The sequence below is a fragment of the Taurulus bubalis genome (genome assembly GCF_910589615.1).
Source record: "Taurulus bubalis genome assembly, chromosome: 20".
In the NCBI taxonomy this organism is placed as follows: domain Eukaryota; kingdom Metazoa; phylum Chordata; class Actinopteri; order Perciformes; family Cottidae; genus Taurulus; species Taurulus bubalis.
The window spans coordinates 16,604,096-16,630,595 of NC_136608.1; the positions used below are offsets into that span (position 1 = coordinate 16,604,096).

The 26,500-nt window shown below is 43.1% G+C and overlaps 1 protein-coding gene across 1 annotated transcript in view; it reads left to right on the forward strand.

The window, feature by feature from the left end:
• Nucleotides 1-26,500, forward strand: part of celf2 (cugbp, Elav-like family member 2) — a gene marked incomplete at its 5' end in the record, with an annotated part of 125,558 nt that overhangs the window by 77,689 nt on the left and 21,369 nt on the right. The window contains 4 exons of the mRNA XM_079236292.1: nucleotides 5,528-5,576; nucleotides 10,624-10,758; nucleotides 17,231-17,310; nucleotides 25,053-25,214. Coding sequence (XP_079092418.1) covers nucleotides 5,528-5,576; nucleotides 10,624-10,758; nucleotides 17,231-17,310; nucleotides 25,053-25,214 — 426 coding nt within the window. The remainder of the gene's footprint in view (nucleotides 1-5,527; nucleotides 5,577-10,623; nucleotides 10,759-17,230; nucleotides 17,311-25,052; nucleotides 25,215-26,500) is intronic.

The window sequence follows — 26,500 nt, forward strand, 5'->3', positions numbered from 1 at the left end:
ACCACTATAAATCCAGACAAATGAAAGAACTTTATAGCCGGGCTAATAAACGCAGCACATTGCTCTGCAGTAATTGTAGAGCAGTAAAAAGTAGTTCTTAAGCAACGTGGAGGCTCGGCCGCTCTTTGTTAGCGGTGGGAGTCTGAACATTAATATGTAAATTAAATGTTAATCGATTCCTCTGAAGCGAGGGCCCGACTCCATCACAACAATCACAACCGCAGTTTTCCAATAACGCAAATTCAAGTATGATTAAAAAAAAAACGAACGGCCGACACTCGACTTGAAGTGCGACGCCGGCGGATAATAAACGTCGAACATCAGGAAACATTACATTCGGTGCAAGTTTAGGTCGTGTATTAACTCGCTCTGGGGGAGGAAGGAGAGGAAGGAGGCTTCTGGGGTGTGGAGGTAAACAGGAAGTAGATTAAGAGGCTAGACGGAGACTCCTGTAAAGCTAAACGCCGGCGCAGCGTCTCGTTTTTCGGCTTCTTCTCGTTGCCGGGACCCCGCTGAGCGAGTAATGAATGGCAGGCCGCGGCCCTGGGGCCTGCCGGGCAGCAGAAGAAACGGCATTGTGGGTAGGGAGGAGAGCCCGGGCGTCGCGGGACCTCGGCCGAGATCAAACGCCGTCGACGGCGCCGCCCCGCGAAGAAGAGAAACCCGCCGGGCATTCTGGGGCAGACAGACCTGAGGAGGAGACGCCTGAGAAGCAGACAGAGTGTGTGTGTGTGTGTGTGTGTGTGTGTGTGTGTGTGTGTGTGTGTGTGTGTGTGTGTGTGTGTGTGTGTGCATGTGTGTGTGTGTGTGTGGCAGCTTTTGACTGTGTTTTTCAGGAGTGGATGCGGATCCTTTCGCAGCTTTTTGTTTTATTTGGGGAGCGTCTTCTTTGCCTTTAGAGGACAGACTTTGAAATGGAATAACGAGAAGTGACTTGATGTGTCTTTTCTTTCTTTTGATGTGGCTTCACACACACACACACATTCCAACACAGTCACACACACAGTCTCTAATACAGTCACACACACTCACACACACTCACTCTAACACAGTCACACACACACACACACACACTCTAGCACAGTCACACACGCACACACTCTCTCTAACACAGTCACACACACAGTCTCTAATACAGTCACACACACACTCTCTCTAACACAGTCACACACAGTCACACTTTAACACAGTCACACACACACACACACTCTCTAATACAGTCACACACACAGTCACACACACACTCTCTAATACAGTCACACACAGTCACACACACACACTCTCTAACACAGTCACACACACACACACACTCTAACGCAGTCACACACTCACACACACTCTAACACAGTCACACACACAGTCACACACACTCTCTAATACAGTCACACACACACTCTCTAATACAGTCACACACAGTCACACACACACTCTCTAACACAGTCACACACACACTCTCTAATACAGTCACACACACACTCTCTAACACAGTCACACACACAGTCACACACACACTCTAACACAGTCACACACACACACACACACACTCTAACGCAGTCACACACTCACACACACTCTAACACAGTCACACACACAGTCACACACACTCTCTAATACAGTCACACACAGTCACACACACTCACTCTAACACAGTCACACACACACACACACTCTAACACAGTCACAAACACACACACACTCTCTAACACAGTCACACACACTCTCTCTAACACAGTCACACACAGTCACACTCTAACACAGTCACACACACACACACACTCTCTAATACAGTCACACACACACTCTCTAATACAGTCACACACACTCTCTAACACAGTCACACACAGTCACACACACACTCTCTAACACAGTCACACACACACACTCTCTAATACAGTCACACACAGTCACACACACACTCTCTAACACAGTCACACACACTCTCTAACACAGTCACACACACACACACACTCTAACGCAGTCACACACTCACACACACTCTAACACAGTCACACACACAGTCACACACACTCTCTAACACAGTCACACACACAGTCACACACACTCTCTAACACAGTCAAACACACACACTCTAACACAGTCACACACACACTCTAACACAGTCACACACACTCTCTAACACAGTCAAACACACACACTCTAACACAGTCACACACACTCTCTAACACAGTCACACACACTCTCTAACACAGTCACACACACACACACACACACTCTAACACAGTCACACACACAGCCACACACACACTCACTCACTAACACAGTCACACACACATACACAGCCACACACACAGTCACACACACAGTCACACACACAGTCACACACACACACTCTCTAACACACACACACACACACACACACCTGTGTCCAGGGTACATGTGGAACCGCCACTGCCTGTGTCTGTCCTTGTTGTGCGTGATCCTGCAGCCTGAAGCCGTTCCTCCCGTCTATCCCGTGTCTCCTCCCTCCTTCTGTCTCTCTCGCTCTTTTTTTAAATATTCTCCTTCTAATTCTTCGTCTTTCTCCGTCACCGTCTGTCACTTCTTTCTCTCCTTTCCCTTCTCTGTTCTTTTCCCACTCGGATGCATTAAAAGTTCAAGTTGAAGCGTCCAACCATCACTGAATCTCCTTTAGATCTCTCTTCTACTTCCTCATTGAGTTCTCACTCCATCCAGTTGTGTGCATCTCTCTGTGTTTATGCAAACCCTTCAGTAATCACACTCTGCTTCCATCTTTTTATCCTTTTATCTAGCTTTCCTTCTCAAGGCCGTAATACATCGAGGTCGTGGCGAATAAACGACAATGTGAAATATTCGCATATTATATGTCTCAAGCTTTTATTGTTAAAGAAAAGAAAAGGAGGATCTGGTCTGCGCTGCCTTTGTCGAGGTTAAAAAAAAGTCATAAAGTTTGTCTCGCCTTCGTGTTATTGGTTCATATCGAAGCAGTTCAACTCGTTTCCTGCAACCTGATTGGTCGAGGCCTTTATTCGCAGTGGAAAGCTCAGAAAAATCAACCTTGAGCCTAAAAAAAATCCTCTTTTCCACTTAATATTAATGGTCTGTGTGAAAATCTATTGACATGTGTGAAGGAGTTTATTGGAGTTTGTCTTTCTGTCTTAATGTAGTTTTACTTTAAGTCTTAATGTAGTTTTACTTTAAGTCTTAATGTAGTTTAACTTTAAGTCTTAATGTAGTTTTACTTTTAGTCTTAATGTAGTTTTACTTTAAGTCTCAATGTAGTTTTACTTTAAGTCTTAATGTAGTTTTACTTTAAGTCTCAATGTAGTTTTACTTTAAGTCTTAATGTAGTTTTACTTTAAGTCTTAATGTAGTTTTTCTTTAAGTCTTAATGTAGTTTTACTTTAAGTCTTAATGTAGTTTCACTTTAAGTCTTAATGTAGTTTTACTTTAAGTCTCAATGTAGTTTTACTTTAAGTCTTAATGTAGTTTTACTTTAAGTCTTAATGTAGTTTCTCTTTAAGTCTTAATGTAGTTTTTCTTTCATCTTAATGTAGTTTTTCTTTCATCTTAATGTAGTTTCTCTTTAAGTCTTAATGTAGTTTTTCTTTCATCTTAGTGTAGTTTTTCTTTCATCTTAATGTAGTTTTTCTTTCATCTTAATGTAGTTTCTCTTTCATCTTAATGTAGTTTTTCTTTCATCTTTATGTAGTTTTTCTTTCAGTCTTAATGTAGTTTCTCTTTCATCTTAATGTAGTTTTTCTTTCATCTTTATGTAGTTTTTCTTTCATCTTAATGTAGTTTTTCTTTCAGTCTTAATGTAGTTTTTCTTTAAGTCTTAATGTAGTTTTTCTTTCGTCTTAATGTAGTTTTTCTTTAAATCTTAATGTAGTTTTTCTTTCGTCTTTATGTAGTTTTTCTTTCATCTTAATGTAGTTTTTTTTCAGTCTTACTGTATTTTTGCTTTCTTTTTTACTGTAGTTTTTCTTTCAGTCTTTTCATTTACCTTCGTGTAAACATTTTTGGCCGAAATGCATCACAAATCACATGTCAGCCATCATAAAATGTCTCATAGCGGCAGTGATCTGCTTTTTTGGCTACTTTATCTACGTTTTTTGTTTATGGTTTTATTTTGAAGGGAGTCCGTAATAGTCGGCAGTGTGAGGTTCTCTGGTTCTGTGGTTCTGTGGTTCTTCCCCTCCGCCATTGACTGCCCCCATCAGGCAGGTTTGAGAACTAATCAACGGACAGACAGGGTGTGTGTGTGTGTGTGTGTGTGTGTGTGTGTGTGTGTGTGTGTGTGTGTGTGTGTGTGTGTGTGTGTGTGTGTGTGTGTGTCTGGGACAGGTCTGAGAGATGGAGAAAAAAAAAGAAGCAGAGTGAGGATGATAAGGAAGAGCAAGAGGGAGAGAGTTGGGATAAAGGTGTGTGATAGAATTGGAAGATCAAAGCCTTCTGTCACAGCGTGACTGAGCCCAGGGGCATTATGGGTAAGACGGGGCGTACACACACTCGTACGGACACTCACACACTCACACACACACTCACACTGCTGGTATTTGACTCTGAGTGTGATTGATACCGGGCTAGATTTGGAGAATCACTGTCATTCGTCTCCCCGCAGATCAAACAGCCACATAATCTCCCATAAAGGAAAGAGAGATGGAGGGAATAAAAAGGGGACAGAGGAGGGGAGATTGAAGGAGGTAGAGAGCGAGAGAGAGAGAGAGAGAGGGAGAGAGAGAGAGAGAGAGAGGTGACAAAGCCTTCTCATCTGTGAAGTGTTTTCTTGTTTTCCATAAAAGAAGAAGCGCCACCTTAAACACACATCCATCATTCAGCTCCATTAAACTGCGTCTTGGCATCAGAGAGAGATCCAGTATCTAAGAAGACAAGTGTGAATGCAACCATTAGACCAGTTACACCAGTTACACCAGTAAGAACACGCAATCTGCAGCTCGCTATATCTCAGAGTCAAGGGGATGCAAATAAAGTCGAATGTAAATGCATTCAGAACATCGTTTTTTGAGGAAAATGGGAGAAACGCACAAGACCGGATAAAGAATCCTTGATTGTCATTTACTCCACAAGTGCACAGTTTAGGGACTCCTCTGGTTGTATAGAAGTCTATGCTTCATGTGTTAAAGCTGCATTCTCTCTCCTGACCACCAGGGGGCGACTCCTCTGGTTGTATAGAAGTCTATGCTTTGTGTTAAAGCTGTATTCTCTCTACTGACCATCAGGGGGCATCTCCTCTGGTTGTATAGAAGTATATGCTTCATGTGTTAAAGCTGCATTCTCTCTACTGACCACCAGGGGGTGACTCCTCTGGTTGTATAGAAGTATATGCTTCATGTGTTAAAGCTGCATTCTCTCTACTGACCACCAGGGGGTGACTCCTCTGGTTGTATAGAAGTCTATATAAATGACTCTGCTTCTCTTATTCCCTCAGTAAACATTGTAAACATGAGTTTATGTCTCAATCTCTAGTTTCAAGTCAAACATGGAGTGTCTGACATATTTTGTTCTTCTTCTTCTGTCTCTGCAGATGCACCACCCTATTCAGATGAAACCTGCAGACAGCGAGAAATCTAACGGTAAGTGGCCACACACACACAAACACACACACACACACACACACACACACACACACACACACACACACACACACACACATCAATATCACACACAGATGCATCAATAGCCGCTCTGAATTTGCTTGGTAATAGCTATCTCACCCGTGTGTTTGCTCGCCGCTCGACTGGCAGACGGGACGAGTGGAGGGGAGATTGAGTGAGAGACAAAGTGAGAAACAGAAGGAGGGATGGGCGGGTAATATATATATATATATATATATATATATATATATATATATATATATATATATATATATATAAATATATCCTTATATATGTGATGAATTATTGAGGTGCTTCAGAAGGAGGTCGGAGAGAGTTGAATCGTTTTGGCCTCGTGGTGAACCGGCCTCTTTTCCCCCTGTGGCTGCTCGCTCATACAAACACGCTGTACACACTCTCCGCTCACCACACACACACACACACACACACACACACACACACACACACGTTTTTAATGCATATATCTCACTACTCCCACACACTCCTCAGTCCTCAGTTCACCCCATTTCCGAACGACATATTGCAGACATATCGCCTCTTCCTCTTCGTTGCTTCCCATTCTGGCGAGGAAGTGTATAGCGGAGGAAAACGGTGTCCTTAAAGGTACAGTCCGCCACAAATTGAAAAAATAACATAATTCCATGCCTCCGCTGGTCGAGAGTTTGGACGTCCGGTCCATTCTCGTGAACGCCTGGAGGGAATTTCTTCAAATTTGGCACAAACGTCCACACGGACTTAAGGGGGACCCGATTAGAATTTGGTTATCAAAGGTCAAAGGTCAACATAACTGCGTGACCTCATGCGTGACCCATTCTCCTGATATCTCCAACCCTCGTTTCACATTTGATTGGATGCGTTTTTATAAATCCACAATCAAGTGCAGCGAATCATTAGAAATATTTTAGGTGGCGGATATATAGATATTCAAAACATGAGTTTTTTTTTTATTTTACATGCAAATAAAAGCAGTTAATACAGGGGTGAAGATCATTTCACTGTTTTCTTTAAAGACACTTTTACAAGGTCTGAATTTTGTTACCCCTATTATTCCAATCTGTTTTTAATTGGCTCCATTTTGATTCGGCAATAACACTCAGAGGAGATTTATCAGGTTCATTATGCTCAGTGATATTTAGTCGAGGTACATTTGGAGACCGAAAGACAATGTTATTAAAGTTGAGCTTTGATGGCAGAGCCAAAAGCAAACGTTGTGGACACGATGTCTCGAAACTCGGTTTCTAATTTCAGGTTCTTTTTTTTTCATTATTTTTCCGGCTGCCTGTGCAGAGTTCATGTTTCTAGTTGAGGTCGCGGTGACAGGCCTCTGGACAATGATGTCTTCAAAAAAGAGCGCAGCTGTCAGATCTCCAGCAGCAGATTGCATGTCGTCGATACTGAAATCAAACTACATGTTCCGGGTCCCCTCGACCTCTGGGGCTCACTTTTTTTTCCATCGTGGGATTTATATTGGAAGACGTTTGCTGCCGAGCCTTCTGCAGCCACTCAGATGTTATGGAGATGAATCGATTGCAATGGACCCCAAAAAAAAAAAAAAAAAAGCGAATTCCTGCTTTGAATCCTCACAAACCTCAATGCTGACAAAAAAAAATCTCATTTCAAATCATTCTGGATGAAGGAGCGCAATGAATCTCTGCAGCTGAGCAGATATCTGAACATTTTGTACGAATTAACTGAAACTGAAATCATCTGCATCAGTAAGTGAGACATTTTTGTGTTTTTTTTCAATTTGGTTGCAACTGACCCTTAAAGCTGAGTAATTGAGCAGAATATGAAAAACAGATACAAAACGTGATTGGATGAAGTGACCACCAACCTATTTTCAGGCCTCTGCTCGAAAATTGCATACCCAAACTAAAAAAGGGTGTATCTCTGCTATTTGAATAATGATGGTGTTACAATAAAAGGTACACATGTGAGATTATGTTCAGATGTGTAAATATCAGTCTATATGTTACTGGTTAAGAGTAAATGAAGATGACACACACAAAAAAATGAAAAGGTTTCAGGTCCGCCTAGAAAAAAATCACTTTCAAGATGATTATTGGTTTGAAATGATGCAGCTGTAAGGTCCAACTCTAACCCAAATCATAACACAATATGTGAACATTCTCTAACCCAAATCATAGCTCAATATGTGAACATTCTCTAACCCAAATCATGGCTCAATATGTGAACATTCTCTAACCCAAATCATAGCTCAATATGTGAACATTCTCTAACCCAAATCATAACTCAATATGTGAACATTCTCTCTGCAAAGGTTGACTTTGATAAAGTGAAGCAGAACAAAGTTAGAGAGGGTTTAGAACAGAGAACATTCAGGCAAGGTCGCATTGAGGCCCAATAGCCTCAATGCGACCCATTGGGCCCATTGGGGCTATTGGGCCCCAATGGGCTATTTGAATGCTATTTGAATTTCCTCATGTACCAAACCGTATATATTTCACTTACTTATATATTTACTTATGGTGTTCAATACATCCAAATACAGCAGTTTTTGGCCTTTTTTCATAAAACAAGCTATGATTTACAGTTTTATATAACAATCACTCAGTCTGCCCCCCTAGGGGGGGATTGGTTTTGAATTGGTTAAATCTAGTTGCAGGTTATTTTTAAAGGTGTTTCTTCCTGATATTTATACATAACAAGGAAACTAAAAGCAGCAGCTTAGCCATAACTTCCCATAAGAGGCCGACACACACAGACCTTATATCACTGTCCACTGTGGGGGGATACAATAAAAACGACGGCAGCGGAGAAACCCAGATAAAAGCCATCATCCGCTCCACTGAAATATGGCGAGAAACGACTTCATGAGACATAACCGGTGGGGTAACGACGGGGGAACTTAATAAAGCAGCCACCACTCAACGCCAGAACGGGGAGATATAGAGCAGGCCATACGTTCGTATCCATCCACTTAACGGTAACGACCTTTAATAAACCCGGCGTTCCAGTGGCTGTTACGGTGACGGACGGCCCCGCTCGGAGGGTTATTGGTTTAGTCGGCGCAGGGAGATGGAAGGAGAGGAAAAAAAGACGTGGCGCGTGTACAATATGACGGAGACATTGTGTGCGCTTTGCTTTTATTCCTCGACGTGTCGAAGCTCAGCAGGAAGCCGGTTCTGCTCCACTTTTTTTTTTCATCCCAGAATGCAAAGCTGACTCCAGAGCCGGCTTCATGAGTCTTATCGCCTGCGCGCCTCGTCCGAGAAACAGACACAGTCAATTGTAACGATATCTCCTCTCTGTCTCTTCTATCGACGCAGAGTAAATTAATTACATTGCTGTTAGACTTGTGGTAATCTTCCTCTGGAGTGACACACACACACACACACACACACACACACACACATGCACACACACTGTGTACAAAGGAGTTAAAGCTTTCTGAAACAACACTTATCTTGGCAGCGTATCCCGACGGTTTGTCTTTTAAACACACAAACAATTCAAACAAGCAAAATAAACAAGTGCGCTATTGATTTCCCAGAGTGCAACAGACCGCTTATCTCTTTCGCCTCGCGGTGAGTGCTGACAGTTTCCTCATTAAAAATGAATTGGATTAGCATTACATTGAATGCGGCGAGAACGCGTCCACACACACACACACACACACATGCGCGTTTCGGCCACGATTCGCACTTAAACGCCGAAACTCCAATTCCTCTGGCGCAGACACCTGCAGCCGGATCACATTCCTGGAGATTGCACCGGAGAGGGAGGGATTGTGTCAGCGGCGGGAGGAGGAATCAATGAGGGAGGAAGAGGAGGAGGTGGGAGGAAGAGGGCGAGAGGAGACAAGCTGGAGAGTCTCGGCGAGCCGCCTGTGTTGAAGTGATAACGAGACATTGATCAGAGCCTCGCAGATGGCGTGATGATGAAATACATGAACTCTGTCTGTCTCCATCGCTCTCCCACTGTCTTCTTTTCCCTCTCCTCCTCTCCGTCTTTGTTTCTTTTGATTGGTGTTTTGTTCTGTCTCATTCCATTTTCTCTTTTGTCTTTGTGGTGAAAATGTGTTTCTTTTCTCTTTGTTCTTTCTCTCTGCTTCGCCTGCTTCTCGGTTTGTTATGTGTGGCAGTGGATTCCGATGCAGCGGGAAACCATACACAAACAAGTGCACGAATAGTTCGCTATTTTTAGGAAATGTCTGCTGGGAGTTTGACGAGAAAGAGTGATATGGTGAATATGAAGCTATTAGCCTAGCTTAGCACAAAGACTGGAAACAAAGGGAAACAGCTAGCCTAGCTCTGTGCAACGGGAACAGAATCCACCAACCAGCATCTCTAAATCTCACGAATTATACACGTTGGATCTTGATTCTGTAATCACTGCAAACACGTCAAGTTTTAGTTTGATCTTTGCATTGAACTCTTTGTAAGAAAGTGCATGAACAAACTTCTTAAAACATCTTACTTTTCCTAAAAACAAAAAATGCACAATTCAGAGAAAATATTGCATAAAAGAAATGCAACAAATACTCAACTCCTCCCATTTCTGAGCCCCAACAACAGACGAGGTAATGCCTTTTGCCGCTGAATTAGTTAGTTAGTATTATTAGTAAAATGTGTTTCTTCAATCTAGGTCAGGGTTTACTCTGGGGGTTAGGTTAGGTGGTTCTAGTGGTTCTTTAGCAAGTTCTATTGGTCTTTTAGGTGGCTGTAGGGGTTATTTATTAGGTTCTACTGGACCTTCTGGTGGTTCTAGTGGATATTTAGGATGTTCTACTGGTCCTTCTGGTGGTTCTAGTGGATATTTAGGAGGTTCTACTGGTCCTTCAAGTGTGAATGACATGAGCGGTCCTATGAAAAATATCAGGCTCAGGGTCAGGTGGTAAGCAAGACACTCCATGGACGGACAGACAGACGCACACACTTACACGACTGGACACATGATCTCCGCCAGGCGTAATAAATGTGTATATTAAGTGCTGTGAACACTCACACCTCTTTCCTCCTCCTCCTCTTCCTCCCCTTTGCAGCGGTGGAAGACAGGAAGCTGTTCATCGGCATGGTGTCGAAGAAGTGCAACGAGAACGACATCCGGGTCATGTTCTCTGCGTTCGGACAGATCGAGGAGTGCCGGATCCTCCGAGGGCCCGACGGACTGAGCAGAGGTGTGTGTCACTCCGACTCACGTCCATCCACACGTAATGCTGCTCCATGTGATTTATTTATTAGCCTCTGCTCACTGTGTCGACTCAGACTCAAAGTCCTGCAGGAAGTCTGGTTGGAGCGGGTTTCCATTGTCGGAGAAAAATACATGAAAGCAACTGATAACAAAAAGCATTGGCTCATTATTCTTTTGTGGTCATGTATCTAAAAAAATATCTAGGAATTTATCCCAGTTATTTAACAATAATAATAATAATAATACAAATTATTTTTATTGTTTAGCCATTTACTCCGTCTTTTACTTAGAAGTATTTTGCTGCATAATAACGAGCTAATTTGCTTGTTTTTCAACCATTTTTCTCTCCGCTGTCGACGACTGGAAGTTTTTTCCTGAGCCGTCAACGTCACAAGAGAAGAAGTTGTTTACTGTAAACTTGGGTGATTAGTGTCTACCTGCAGCCAGAAACACGTATGAAAAATAATAATAAATACTTATGGAGACATTCAGGACTTCAGTTTGCACTGCTTCCTTTAAAAAAATAATAATAAATAGTTTTAAAACAAATTATATCCCTCAAATCTAGCTGAAAATATTGCAATCAGGTAACTATATTATACTTTTATATTTAATTATGTTGCTGACTAAATTCATTCGTTCAGATGCTGCTTTCCCCAGATTTCCTTCAAGGTTTTGGAAGAGTCACGTTAAAGGAAAGAAAATCCGCCACCTTCTATGCGGACGACGAGGTCATCGCTGATGGCGAATGAAGTGGAATGAAGTGGAATGAAGTGGATTGAAGCGATAGTCGACACATTGAGAAGCTACGAGCTAGTCGTAGTAAAGCTACGTAGAACTCTTTGATTTTCCCGTTTTTATTGGCGCCTGAAATAACCGGCCAAAGAGATGCTATTGTCTATTAGCGAGACGATGCGTCTGACGCAATGCATGCTGGTCCGCGTAGGCTCTGCCAGCGTGAGAGACTCAGCTTTCTAGTTCAGGACGGCGCTCACGACTTCATTCGCCATCAACGCTGATTCGACTTCCACAAAAAAAAGGTGGCGAGTTTTCCCCTATTTTGAGATGTGAATACAAATGAACTGCAGCGGCATCTTGAGGCTCGCTGTGAACGCACGCCTCTCCTTTTCGCTCTATATATCTCTTTTCCCCTCTCTCTCTCTCTCTCTCTCCCCTTCCTCCCACCCTCCTCTGACCTCCTAACCTCCATTCATATCCTCCACCTGCCCCGCTGTTCCAGTTTAAGCCAGCCCTGAGCTCTTTTGATGCTCCCACACTGAGGCGGAGGGCATTTTTACACCGGCAGTTCAAATCCGGAGCCCAGTTGCTGCTTGTTGCATCGACAGCGTGCATCGGGTTGGTTGTATTTTTACTTGGTTTGGAAAAGACCAAACAAACATGAAGGATTCATTCTTCATTCTTCAGGCCATTAAGTAAATATACAAAATATAAAGGTATTACATTGGGAGAATGCCAAAGAAAGCAGAAGTAGTCTGATTTTATAATCGTTTATACTACAGCCAATACTTTTTCCGGTACCTTATTTTGAGGAACCCTTAAATTAATTTAACAAAAGATGCCAAGTGACGATTGCAAATCCATCACAGGATTTATTAAGCTCCTTTAAGAACTAATTCGTCACCACAAGAGCACATTCAATGACGACCAACTGAAATTCGAGTTGCACTCGCTCCATTTGGAGACAGATACGAGTATGATATAATGTCCTCTAGACAAAGTGCTCCAAGGCTGCTTTAAAAACCAGAAACAGGCCCATTTAAGAGCTGTCGAACCAATCGGATCTGTCGACTTCCGAGTTCTCCAACAAACTAAAGTACTGCCTTTTAAAATCACCGCTCTAAAAGTGGATTGAAAGATCTCACAAGTACCTCCAACTGTCTCATCCATCAATCCAATCTCAGCGATCGTACATCTATAAATAGCTCTTGTGGGAGTGCAGGGACCCTCCTAATCATTTCTACTCTCATCCATCTTACCTTCCCAATACTCCATACGTTGCCAATACTCCTTACCTTCCCAACACTCCTTACCTTCCCAACACTCCTTACCCCCCTTACCTTCCCAACACTCCTTACCTTGACAACACTCATGACTTTTCAAATACTCCTTACCTTCCCAATACTCCTTACCTTCCCAATATTCCATACCTTGCCAATACTCCTTGCCTTCCCAATACTCCATACCTTGCCAATACTCCTTACCTTCCCAATACTCCTTACCTTCCCAATACTCCATACCTTCCCAATACTCCTTACCTTCCCAATACTCCATACCTTGCCAATACTCCTTACCTTCCCAATACTCCATACCTTGCCAATACTCCATACCTTCCCAATACTCCATACCTTGCCAATACTCCATACCTTGCCAATACTCCTTACCTTCCCAATACTCCATACCTTGCCAATACTCCTTACCTTCCCAATACTCCATACCTTGCCAATACTCCTTACCTTCCCAATACTCCATACCTTGCCAATACTCCTTACCTTCCCAACACTCCTTACCTTCCCAACACTCCTTACCCTCCTTACCTTCCCAACACTCCTTACCTTCCCAATACTCCTTACCTTCCCAACACTCATTACCCCCCCAATACTCCTTACCTTCCCAAAGTCCGTACCTTCCCAACACTTCTTAACTTCCCAACACTCCTTACCCTCCTTACCTTCCAAACACTCCTTACCTTCTCTGTCTCTTTCTCCCCTTTGTGGTTTCAATGTGCTGAAGAGATGGAGGGGGCTTTCAAAACCCTTTGTCCTCCTCCTCCTCTTCCTCCTCTTCCTCCTCCTCCTGTCACTCGAGCTGTCAATGTCAATGTCACAGAGGTTCCGTGTGAATCTGTCGGTCACGTTTTTTTCTTTCTGTGGTTTTGTCGGACATTATGGATGTTTTTTTTTTTTTATCGTTTTGACTTAATTTTCTCAACGTGTCTTCTCTTCTTTTTTCTCCTCAAGGTTGTCTCTATGTAGAACCAATCTTTGCCTGAAACTAAACCACTCAAACTCCCATGGTCCTTTGCTTCTTCACTCAGCAACACCCCTCCCCACACACACACCCTCCTCCTCCTCTCCATCTATTCACCCTCGATGTCCTAGAATCCTCCCTTGCATCAATTTGTCCTCTTTTTTTCCCCAGCAGACATCCCACATCGGCCTCCTTCCATTCCCATCGCCTTTTTTTCAGCTCCTCTCTTTTGTCCTCATGAATATTTCAGATGCGACGGGCCCGATCGGACGTTTTCTGTCGAGCTGATACAAATCACTTAGTTAGAGGGAACGCTGGTCGTCCAGCTCAATAAATAGACTTAACCAGGTTGGAAATAAATAGGTCTTTAAGGATTCCTGTGCGCCTCCAAATCCCAGAGGCCCTCAGTCCCACCTAGCTGAGCTCCCGTTGAAGCGCGGTATCAATCAGGACGAGAGCGCCATCATCCCACTATTAATAAAATATGGATCACACCACCGGTGGATGGCTGGGCCTTGGGAGCTACCCTACTTTCATTAAAGGACTGCTTGGCTCTCCGCTGACGAGAATGCGGCCCGTGAGGTATTTTTAGCGATCACGAGCCGAGAAACATCTCTCAAAAAAATAAAAAAGAGATAAGACATGCACGAACCAGCCAGTTAAGAGCTTCGACATTAATGAAATGATGTTCGTGGGCGCTGAGGAATTCTTTATTTAGCCGCTTCAAGCTGCAGAAACCGAGCTAAAGATAGAAGCGTTATTTCTAGATGCAAAAAAAAAGTATTCTATCTGCCAACTGGAGAGAAACGGTAGAGTTTCCAATTGATGACAACCGATGACGTTGTGGCGGACCGCTTTTGGATACAGAGTCAGGACCTAGAGGACCCCCTCCCATCCAGACCTGATCCAGTTTCTGGGCAGCGATTTCCCAGCAGACGATGGGGCAACCTGCTGGAAACTAAGCGGTTAAATGACAGATTGTGGCCCGTCTAAAATAGACTCTGAATCAGTCGAAGCGATGACCCCCTTTTTTCCGACTGTCCTCTCTACAGTAAAGAAACAGCCAGCGCTGCAAAGGACCGGTCACTATGTTTACTAGGTCAGTGCTGCAGAATCTGATTACCTTCAGTCTTTTTATTTCATTTTTAAAATCTCTCATGCCAGGTCAGCGAGGCAGTTTTATATGAAAGGCGAGTAAATGAATGTACTTCCAGTCGGCAATGATATACACATTCAAAAGTGAAGGTAAAGAGATCAAAAGCAGGTTCATGCCCCGTGGAATAAAGATCGTTGGGATGTTGAATAGAGTAGATGTGTGTTCAAAGGTGGTGAAACGTTGAGGTTTTTAAATTAATCTTTTGAAATGAATGTTCAAAATTGCCCTGCAGAATTCCCTTAAGAACAAACTAAAGTTTTGTTCGATTAAAACATGGACAACTTGCAGAAAGGACAACGCACATCACCTTGTAGCCCCGCCCCCTAAAGCGTCCCCTCTTTATGGTCTGTTTGACTCTAAATGACCATAATTTACTAAATGAACATCATGCTGTATTGAAGAAGACTTGAAACTAGAGATTGAGACATAAACTCATGTTTACAATGTTTACTGAGGGAATACATCAAGAGAGAAGTAGAGTCATTTATATAGACTTCTATACAACCAGAGGAGTCACCCCCTGGTGGTCAGGAGAGAGAATGCAGCTTTGACACATGAAGCATATACTTCTATACAACCAGAGGAGTCACCTCCTGGTGGTCAGGAGAGAGAATGCAGCTTTACCACATGAAGCATATACTTCTATACAACCAGAGGAGTCGCCCTCTGGTGGACATTAATTAGAATGCAACATTAGCTTCACCAAAATAAGTCACAAAGGGCCCCAATTCACTCGAAAGGAGCCCACCTGTCCTGCATCTCACATTAAACTTAGTTGAATATGCACAGAGAGGTTATCGGAAGATGTTTAGCTACAAAAGTCTTATTATCATTTTTTTTATCAATATTATTATTATTTCGGCAGCGATCCGCAGAGCCTCTCTGTTCTATGAAATCTGTGTCGCGGATGTAGCGGACCATCCGTCACTCTCAGCCTCGTTCTATCACAGCGGCGGCCGGCTTTTGATAGAGGTGGAAGAGGCCAACGATCGCATCTATTTCCTCCACACATCTGTCCGTCCTCCTTCTCTCTCTCTCTCTCTCCGCATTATCTTTCCTCCTCTCTCTCTTTTTACTCTCTGCCCTCTTCCTCCCCTCCACACACTCAGGGAGAGTCTATCTGATGACCCAGGCTATTACGTTTTTTTTTTTCCCATATTGCCAAACCACGAGTCAGCCAGCCGTACCTGAACATGTGCGTGCGTGTGTGTTTGTGTGTGTGTGTGTGTGTGTGTGTGTGTGTGTGTGTGTGTGTGTGTGTGTGTGTGTGTGTGTGTGTGTGTGTGTGTGAGTGTGTGTGTGTGTGTGTGTGTGTGTGTGTGTGAGTGTGTGTGTGTGTGTGTGTGTGTGTGATCTGTTCAGGCCTGGCTGCGCTAACATGGCTTGGTGAGTTTGTTAGCATATTATTAGTCCGGGGGGTTGTTGAAGCACTTCTCACATTATCTCCTCTAATCACTCCCTAACCAGCCAGAAAACACAACCTTCCATCACAGACACCCCGACAAACAGCCAGCCAATAAAAACCTCCCCCGAAAAAAATAAAGAAAGAAGCTGAGTCCCGTCTCTGATTGGCTCAGCTCAGTGTCAGTCACGGATGAGGTCGACCACGCCTCCTTCTCTCTTCCTCGTCTCTCTGTTTGATTGAATTCATACGATTCTTCATCTGATTCCCGACTTTTCGGAGACCCTGCAGATTTTTTGTTCTAGCTCGCCGCCGCCACCGCCGCCAAAAGAGCGAGAGAGAGGACAGCCAATCAAACGCCCCCGATTAATTCAAATCGCTCCCATGCAAAATGTGGACTGATTTTACATCGGTGAATTGTTGAGAGCGGTTTAATTCAGGTACGACTAATTCGGTCGCGGCGTAGAAGAAAAATAAGAGGCGGCGACGCAAAGAGACGAGGAAGGAGGAGGTGAAAAGAGGAGGAGGAGGCGGGGCAAGGCGTCAACAGCCAATCCAAAGGCCCCCTGGTGATTGTGGTTGTTTTAGATGTCCTGTGGATGTGTCGAGATGTTGGGACGGGTATGTGTGTGTGTGTGTGTGTGTGTGTGGGTGGGTGGGGAGGGAGGGGGGGTATGTGGTTGTCATGACACTGTGCTTGTTGTTTCCACGGCGATTAACAACACTGTTGTCCGCCTGTGTGCTGTTCTCTGTATCAATCTCTGTTTTTGTATTTTCTTTTTTATAACAACGACGTGTCCAACCCTTTTGTCTTGTTTTTGTTCTTTCTTGTCTTCCCACCTCCTCCTCTTCCTCCTCTTCCTCCTCCTCTTCCTCCTCCTGCCCCCCTCCCTCCATCCCCCCCTCTTACAGGATGTGCGTTTGTCACGTTTTCCACCAGAGCTATGGCACAGAATGCAATCAAAGCCATGCACCAGTCTCAGACTATGGAGGTACTGTACTCTCGCCCTTCCTTCAACTCTCTCTCCTCTCTTTCTGTCTCTTTCACAAAGAAAAACAAACATGTACTTCACTCAGTTTACGTGCCATGAAACTCACCACACAACACGTTGTCATCACACTTCCTGCGTGGATGTAAAGGCTTAAATTATTGTTTTTCTCTCACAATACGAATAAAAAAGAACCGATAAATTCATCAGTATGGTTTTTTTGGTCATAAAACTGCAAACCCCCCTCAAAAAAGCAACACCTTTGACACAGCAGCCCCGATGTGCAGGTGGCGGTACAGACCTCATCAGCTGCACGGCGACCCCGGCGTCCGCCGCTCCTTTGTGTGCGTCCAATGCAGTTTTTTTGGGGCGCCTTTGTCGACATTGTCAAAGCAGTGACAGGGCAGGATGACAGGGCCGTGATTTGGGAGAGAATTACACGGTGTAAGACGAGTGTGAGTCTCACACACACACACACACACACACAGAGAGAGAGAGAGACAAAGTGTTAATAACAGGCCGTGTGAAAGGAACGAGACGAGCGGCGTTCACCCGGTGGCCCCCTCATTACAGCTGATCATGATAATCACGGCCGCTATTGATGTGTCGTGACCCTGAAAGAAGACGCGCGCTCCTCCCCTCCGTCTGAAAGCGAGGATTTCTTTATGTTTTTGAGTTGTTAAGCATCTGCGTTGATTCTTTTCTACATTAGCATCGAGCTAGAAGCTACAATCCTCCACAATGGGCCAGGTGAACGCGGCCGAACAGACAGAAAAAAGCCTTAAAGCACAACACGATATTGCAGTGGACAATGGCAAAATACCTTCATTTCCATTTGGAAAAGGCTGTCTAGCCCCCAGGCGCCGCCCAAATTGCCGCAACCGTTTGTTAATGTTCCCTCAGTTGTTGTTTTTTGCAATTTAAAAGTAATTACTCGGGGTCCGTGCGAGGAAACGAGGTTCAGTAAATAGAGTTTGGTTATTGTCTCGGCTCTGTTGCGCCCGGCCGCCGTAGATGGAGCGAGATGGTTGCGTGTGAGGGAGGAGAAAGTGTGTGTGTGTGTGTGTGTGTGTGTGGTGCTGTCATATCCATTCTCATTACGGCGTGACATTCAGGTACACAAGTCTGTGCACACGCAGGCCCGCCGGGCAGAGAGACGTGTAAGAGTTGTGCTCTGCATGATTTCTGTTGCACACACACACACACACACACACACACACGGATGACCCCATTGGTCCACCGGTGGTCTGTTCCGGTAAAGACGCTCGTGGAATGAATCCTCCCTTTGGGAAGGGTTAGTTCAGCTTTTCTGGTTTCAGTTTTGGTGTTTCTATTATTTTGTCTCCCTCTAATTGACATTGTGCGTCTAGTAGTGGGTCAAAAGTACAGCGCTAGGGTTCGGGTTCGGGTTCGGGCACGAATTGATGACATTTCGGAGTTTTACGACGACTCGGAGACGAGGATCGCTCAAACCATCACAGCCAACGTCGACTTATTTGACCTCTTGACCTGTTGCGTTCCAAAAGAGATAAACACATGATAACAATAATAGTAATAATAATTTAGCAAGTAGTAGTAGTGATCTCAAAAGATATATACATACTTGTATTCATACATACAAATATAGACACAAATAAATGATATTAATAAGAGGGAGAAAAAGAAAAAACTAATGAATGAATGTGTAAATAAATAGATTTTATATACATGAATGCATATCGTAAAATAAATTAAGCAAAATAAATAAATAAAATACAAAATTAAAATACAACATTTAAAATAAATAAAATAAGGTTAATTAATTGTTTAAACAATATGTAACACAGGTCCCACTTCCTATAACAACTTTATTTATTTTTATCCACACGATGTTTTACGCCTCACGTGCACAACATCTCCTGCTCTCCTTTTAGGATCTGCAGATCTCTCGGGTTTGACATTCGGAGGCTGTGTGAGCCGTGAGTGAATGAGACGGAGAGAGAGAGAGAGAGAGAGAGAGAGAGAGAGAGAGAGAGAAAGAGAGAGAGATTTGATTTCCAAGGTAAACGGACCGGAGCTTCTAAGTAGTGTTTGCGTGTCTTCTTGTGAAAGGAGGTGAAGCGTAGCGCTCCGCTTCACGCTCGTCTCCGAGAGTCGGCCTCAGGGAGCGCAGGCAGCTTTATTAGTCTGTAACTTCTGTCTCTGAAGGAAAGTTTGACTTTCTTTGGGTGTGGAGGTCAGACGAGGTCAATCCTTCCGCCTGAAGCAGCTGACGAGGCGTCGCTTTAATGGCGCTGTGATTACATAATGACACACGTGGACGCCAGGTGCTCATCGCGCTGTCAGTTAAACTACCGGCTGTCACGCGTGTTCCATCTCTGAGACACACACAGATATGTGCAGTCGAGTGTGTGGCATGTTTTTATTTTGTTTTGTTTAAAAGATTTGTCAAAATTTGTAAGAAACAAGACAAAAATAACATTTTCAGTGTTTTCCCCGAAGGAGGCGTCTCCCGCGGGACTCGGAGACTCTGAGCTTTTATTTTTTTATTTTTTCTTCAGATGTGAAAGTTGCTGAAGATCTCTCCAGAAATAGAGTCAGGAATAAATCGATGCCGCGGCGCTAACGTCGAGCTAATGACGTGTTTATTTCTAAATATCTGAACCCGGAGACCGTTTAGCACAAAACATGGAACAACTTCTGTTTTTTTATGACCACAAGTTTGCATCAGTTATCAATAAATCCAGTGTATTATTATTATTATTATTATTATTATTATGATGTTAACAATCCACAATAGACTCATTGTGTGTGCAAAAGTGACCAATTGGAAACAAATCAGACTTTATTTTCATACAACATGAGCTGTAATTTCACCAAGCGGTGGTTTTTATTTTTATTTGTTATACCTATAAACGTCAGCTGGCTCCTCAGATGCTCTGAATCTGACTTCTTCCTTCTTTGCTTTAATAGATCATTATTTTAGAAAGTCTCAATATGCTTTTCAGAAACTCTGTCTTAGTCTAAGCCGCTCAAATGGGGTTTTTTAAGCGCAGGAGATTTGTCTTTCCCTCGTGCTTATTAAAGTTATAATCCTAAAGATTTCAGTCCAGGTTAATTTTGAACAGGAAGTTCAGTAAAAGTACTGATACCACAGTGCAACAATACTCTGTTAAAGTCCTGCAATTAAGTATTAATAAGTATTAGCATCTAAATATACTGAAATAACCAGAAATAGAAGCGCTCATCCTGCAGAAAAGCCCATTTATAACAATGGATTATAGTTATTGACGCATTAAATACGCAAGCATCACTAATGTTGTGCATAACCTCCATTCTTTTACACATCTTTCCTCAACATGAGTAGTTTCCTGTGAAGAACACCACAGTGTCAGTGAACGTCCTCATAAAGCATAAAACATAATAAAGTACCAAAAGTAGGGAAGCAGAATGTCCCATTTATATGATGGATTATAGTTATTGACGCATTAATACGTACACATTGCTAATGTTGTATCTGACAAAGGTGGAGCAATAGCAATATATTATAATAGTACGTCATAATTATAGTTAGTTGCTTGCTGTTGAATATTAGGCATATTTTGTATTAATCTGAATCTGGAGAAGTAACTAAAGCTGTCAGATAAATGTAGTAAAATAGTTGCCATAGAGGATAAAGTAGCCTGAAATGGAAAGACTGTAGAAAAATAAAAGTACTGAGTAAATGTATTTGGTTACGTTCCACCACTGGTTTCAATAAAGTAGTCAGTCAGTAACTTACCTTTATTATATCAACTATACGATAAAATCACTGAAAGAAATTCAGATTTCTGAAACTTTGTTTTCTTTTTTCCTGTGACTTCTTCACAATAAAATAAAAGCATCCCTTGTTGAATGCTTTTATTGTGAAGCAGCAGCAGGAAGTGTTATACTGCTATATAGAGAGGTAAATAAAGGAAATAAAGTCTAAAAACCGGGGGTTTGATTTCATGAAAATGTTACGTAGCTTTACGTTTTAACCCACGAATGTCTGATTCAGTCACACACAGTTTGATATATTTATACAAAAGTTCAAGCTGTTAATAATCTTGTGATGAATTATTAAAGATCCCACTACGGTAAAAATGAATCAATGACGTTTGGTTTCTCTGAGCGAACACCGACAGACGTTTCCATCACTGAAGGGCAAAGTTGAGCAGCCGGCCGATCGGCGGAAGAACTTTGAAAGTGCAGCCGGGTCTTCTGGGAGAACCGGTACAGAACCCATCGGCGCCGCTCCCAGGGCAGGACTCTCATTCTGGGCTCGTCTCCTCGCGGCTGCCCGGGTGTCAGCTGGAGTAATGAGATATTTAGCTCCGGTCTCGGGGGATCCGCCTCTCCTCCCGGTGGAATCCGCTCTTATCTGTCGGGCGAAATGACGACGAAATGGTGGAATATGGACGCACATCCAGCTGATGGTGAAATCTGACTCACTAGGCAGCTTTAAGAGTGTGCAATAACTGATTCATGATTGGTTATGATGTCAAATTTGATCATTTCCGCTCAGTCTGTATGTGATATTATCTTCAGGATAGGTTTTGGTTAAACTAGAGGAGGTGCACATGTAAAATAACTCTTTTAAACATAAAACATCCTCAATAAAAGCATAAAAAATAGATGTTAAAAGGTAGTCTTCGAGTAGTCAGTGGGCTCGTTCATATAAAAAACCTTTAAATGTCATTGGGTTAAACAAATATAGGACAATTTTGTCTTAAAAATCTTCATTTTTGTAAATATTTCGCAGTCAAATCAATTAGTTTACAGGATATTCAACCGTTGTTTCTTTAAAAAGCATTTTATACTTGACTTGTTTCTTTTGGAGGGCTTCTACAAAAGTAATAAAGTAGTTTATGAATATGAGATATGGGTTCACAGATCATTACAACCCCTCCTCGGCTTCGTGGAAGTCGCTTTACGGCGTCTTGACTTGAACAGTCTGGGTTCATATCTCTGAGTTACACTCGTCGTCTTTTTAATTCCTCGCACCTTATTCTGTCTGTTCGCCCGCTGGCGTTTCAGAGAATAATGCAGCGCAGAGAGCATAAACAAAGCTGTAGGGTTACTCAGAAATGATATTATTTGGCGTATGAGTGATGCTAAACATGCTCAAGGACTATGAGAAGAAATGTAATTGGATTTCTTCCACATATATCCAACTGCATGAGTGCATGAGACGATCTCCTGGACCGGTTGTGTGACACAAACATATTTTCGGAGCGTTTCGGTGAAGGCTCCTCGTGTTTCATATCTGCTGCGCAGCATGACGAGCAGCTTTGATCAGCACCACGGACAGCGACGCGTTTTGAAAGAGACGCGCTGGCCCTTTAAATCACTTCGATGACTTTAAAAATCGACTCGCATGTGAGGATTTGCTTTCATGTCATCTTAGAACCAATATTTTAATAGAGAGAAATAGGGAGAAACGTTTTAGTGGACATTTAGTCCCACATTTTATAAACAAGATCATTAATCAATTATTCAGAGGATGAATCAAATAGAAACATTATAATGAAAACAAAGATTAGCGGCAGCTGTCTTCATCTAAATGTTGCTAATTCTTTCTCCACAACTCAATTGCATTCTGGGAAATACGCCAATGAGCTTTCCACGACGATGAAGTTGAGTCGATTTTGAAAACTCCAACAACACAACACTCGTGTAGCTCCACAGACACGATCCCCCATCATGCATCTGTGTAGCTCCACAGACACGATCCCCCATCATGCATCTGTGTAGCTCCACAGACACGATCCCCCATCATGCATCTGTTTAGCTGCACAGACACGATCCCCCATCATGCATCTGTGTAGCTCCACAGACACGATCCCCCATCATGCATCTGTTTAGCTGCACAGACACGATCCCCCATCATGCATCTGTGTAGCTCCACAGACACGATCCCCCATCATGCATCTGTTTAGCTGCACAGACACGATCCCCCATCATGCATCTGTGTAGCTCCACAGACACGATCCCCCATCATGCATCTGTTTAGCTGCACAGACACGATCCCCCATCATGCATCTGTGTAGCTCCACAGACACGATCCCCCATCATGCATCTGTTTAGCTGCACAGACACGATCCCCCATCATGCATCTGTGTAGCAGCACAAATACAATCCCCCATCATGCATCTGTGTAGCTCCACAGACACAATCCCCCATCATGCATCTGTGTGGCTCCACAGACACGATCCCCCATCATGCATCTGTGTAGCTCCACAGACACGATCCCCCAACATGCATCTGTGTAGTAGCACAGACACGATCCCCCATCATGCATCTGTGTAGCAGCACAGACACGATCCCCCATCATGCATCTGTGTGTTTTCTGCTGCTGCAAAGTAGCTGAATCTCTCCCTTTCCCTCCTGCCGAGTTGGAGGATCGTGCCTGGAACTAAATGTTTCAATCAAAAGGTTTTTATTTCCCTTTCCTCCCGTGGCAGATTGCCTTTTGTTTCCGACGGATTTGCCCCCTAGTTAGGCTTTGATTGCGGCGCGTGAGTATCGGCGCGGTGTGATAGATTATGACTGCACCGCTTCTTTTTTTTCCAGCCTCGTCGCTGCAACTTTCATCAGGAGCTCACACACATACACACACACACACACACACACACACACACACACACACACACACACACACAGAGTCACACAGGAAACTTGACTTAAAGCCACTGGGCTTTCTTCTCTCCCCCACAAGGGGCTCCGTTATCTGAGAGTCCAGAACGGTTTCACCAGAAACTGATTTCCTGAGTTCTCCAACTATTTCATCATCTCGTGTGAAGAGAGACTTGATTTGTGTGTGTGTGTTACTGTGTGTGAGTGTGTGAGTGTGATTATGAGTGTGAGAGTGTGAGAGATGACCAGACAGAGACGCTGAGAGGACAAGAGGGAGATTTGAAGATTTGGTCGTGTTTCTAATTGTCCGAACGTCTGTTCCTCATAGTGTGTGTGTGTGTGTGTGTGTGTGTGTGTGTGTGTGTGTGTGTGTGTGTGTGTGTGTGTTACCGCCTTAATTAAAAGTAGATATTTTTCTCAGTTTAAATATATTTCACGTGTTTGTGTCCTTTTCCCCAACGTCATAAAAACCTTAATTTAACCTTTACGATACGCAGCGAGGATATTTTTATATTTTGTTATCATCGTAAACCGTATAAAGTGTCTTTCCTAATTATCTTTCGTCTCCTCTCCTCTTTTCCCCCTCATTTCCTCTCTTGGCTCCTTTCCTCAACTTTCCTTTTCCTAATTCTCTATTTCCTTTTTTCTGTTTTCGTCATCTCTCCTTTTTTATTTGTTCTCGTCTTCTTTCTTTCGCCTCTCCTTTCCTCTCTTATCCTTTTCCTCCATCTTAATCTCTCATTTCTCTTGTATCCTTCTCCCTTCTTTTTTCATCCCTTCATCTTCCTCCTCTCTCCTATTTCCTCTCCTCTTTTGTCTCCTCCTTTGTTTCCTCTGCTCTTATATCCTCTTCTTTTTCATCTTTACTCCTCCTCTCGTCTCCTCAACTTCCTTCTGCTTTCTCCATATCTCCCTCCTCTTCTTTCTATTATTCTTCTCCTCTTCATCTTCCTCCTCTCTTATTCCCTCTCCTGTTTTGTCTCATGTTCTTTTCTCTCTTATCTTCTCCATCTTCTGTCTTTACATTTTCTTCTCTTCTCTGCTGTCTCGTCTCCTGTCTCCTCCTCCCTCCTCTCCTCCTCCCTCCTCCCCCCTTTCCTCCCACACAGGGCTGCTCGTCTCCCATCGTGGTGAAGTTCGCCGACACGCAGAAGGACAAGGAGCAGCGGCGTCTGCAGCAGCAGCTGGCGCAGCAGATGCAGCAGCTCAACAGTGCGACCACCTGGGGCAGCCTGACGGGCCTGGGCGGCCTCACCCCGCAGTACCTGGCTGTAAGGAGAGCCGCCGCGTCGCCCACCACCATCACCTCCTCCACCCCTTACTACAGCCCCATGGCCAACGCCGCCGCAGTCAGTGCCCCAATCGAAAAACCTTCCGACCTTAAAACTCCCCAAACTGGCCTGTCTCCTCTTCCTCCTCCTCCCTTCCTCTCTTTCGCTCTCTTGCTCCTCTCTCCTCCGTCCTCCTCTCGGGATTGTAGCCTGGCGAGGAAAAGAGGTCTCTGAACAGGTTGATGCTGCCGGAAGTCGATTATACATATGTTCTGTATCTCAAAAAAACAGTCCCAATACGATACTTAAGTCACGATACGATATTATCACGATACTTAAGTCACAATGCAATATTATCACGATGCTAAAGTCACAATACGATATTATCACGATACTTAAGTCCAATACAATATTATCACGATGCAATATTATCACGATGCTTAAGTCACGATACGATATTCGCGATACTTAAGTCACAATACGATATTATCACGATACTTAAGTCACAATGCGATATTATCACGATACAATATTATCACAATGCTTAAGTCACGATACGATATCATCACGATACTTAAGTCACAATACGATATTATCACGATACAATATTATCACAATGCTTAAGTCACGATACGATATTATCACGATACTTAAGTCACAATACGATATTATCACGATACTTAAGTCCGATAGAATATTATCACGATGCAATATTATCACGATGCTTAAGTCACGATACGATATTATCGCGATACTTAAGTCACAATACGATATTATCACGATACTTAAGTCACAATATGATATTATCACGATACTTAAGTCACAATACGATATCATCACGATACTTAAGTCATGATACAATATTATCGCGATACTTAAGTCACGATACGATATTATCACGATACTTAAGTCACAATACGATATTATCACAATGCTTAAGTCACGATACGATATTATCACGATACTTAAGTCACAATACGATATTATCACGATACAATATTATCACGATACTTAAGTCACGATACGATATTATCACGATACCTACGTCCTAATACGATATTATCACGATTCTGCAATACATTGAGTATTGCGATATATTGCGATTTAATACCTTTTTTCCACTTGTAATTTCTCCCCAATGGAAACATTGTCAACATATTTGATTTGATTAGATAAAGTTTGAAGTCTGTTCATCTTAAATGTTGCGCCGTCTCAAAGGAAAATGTTCAATGGAAACTCGTTTCTTTTATGAAATTCTCCATTCAAAGTACACAAATGTGTTTTGA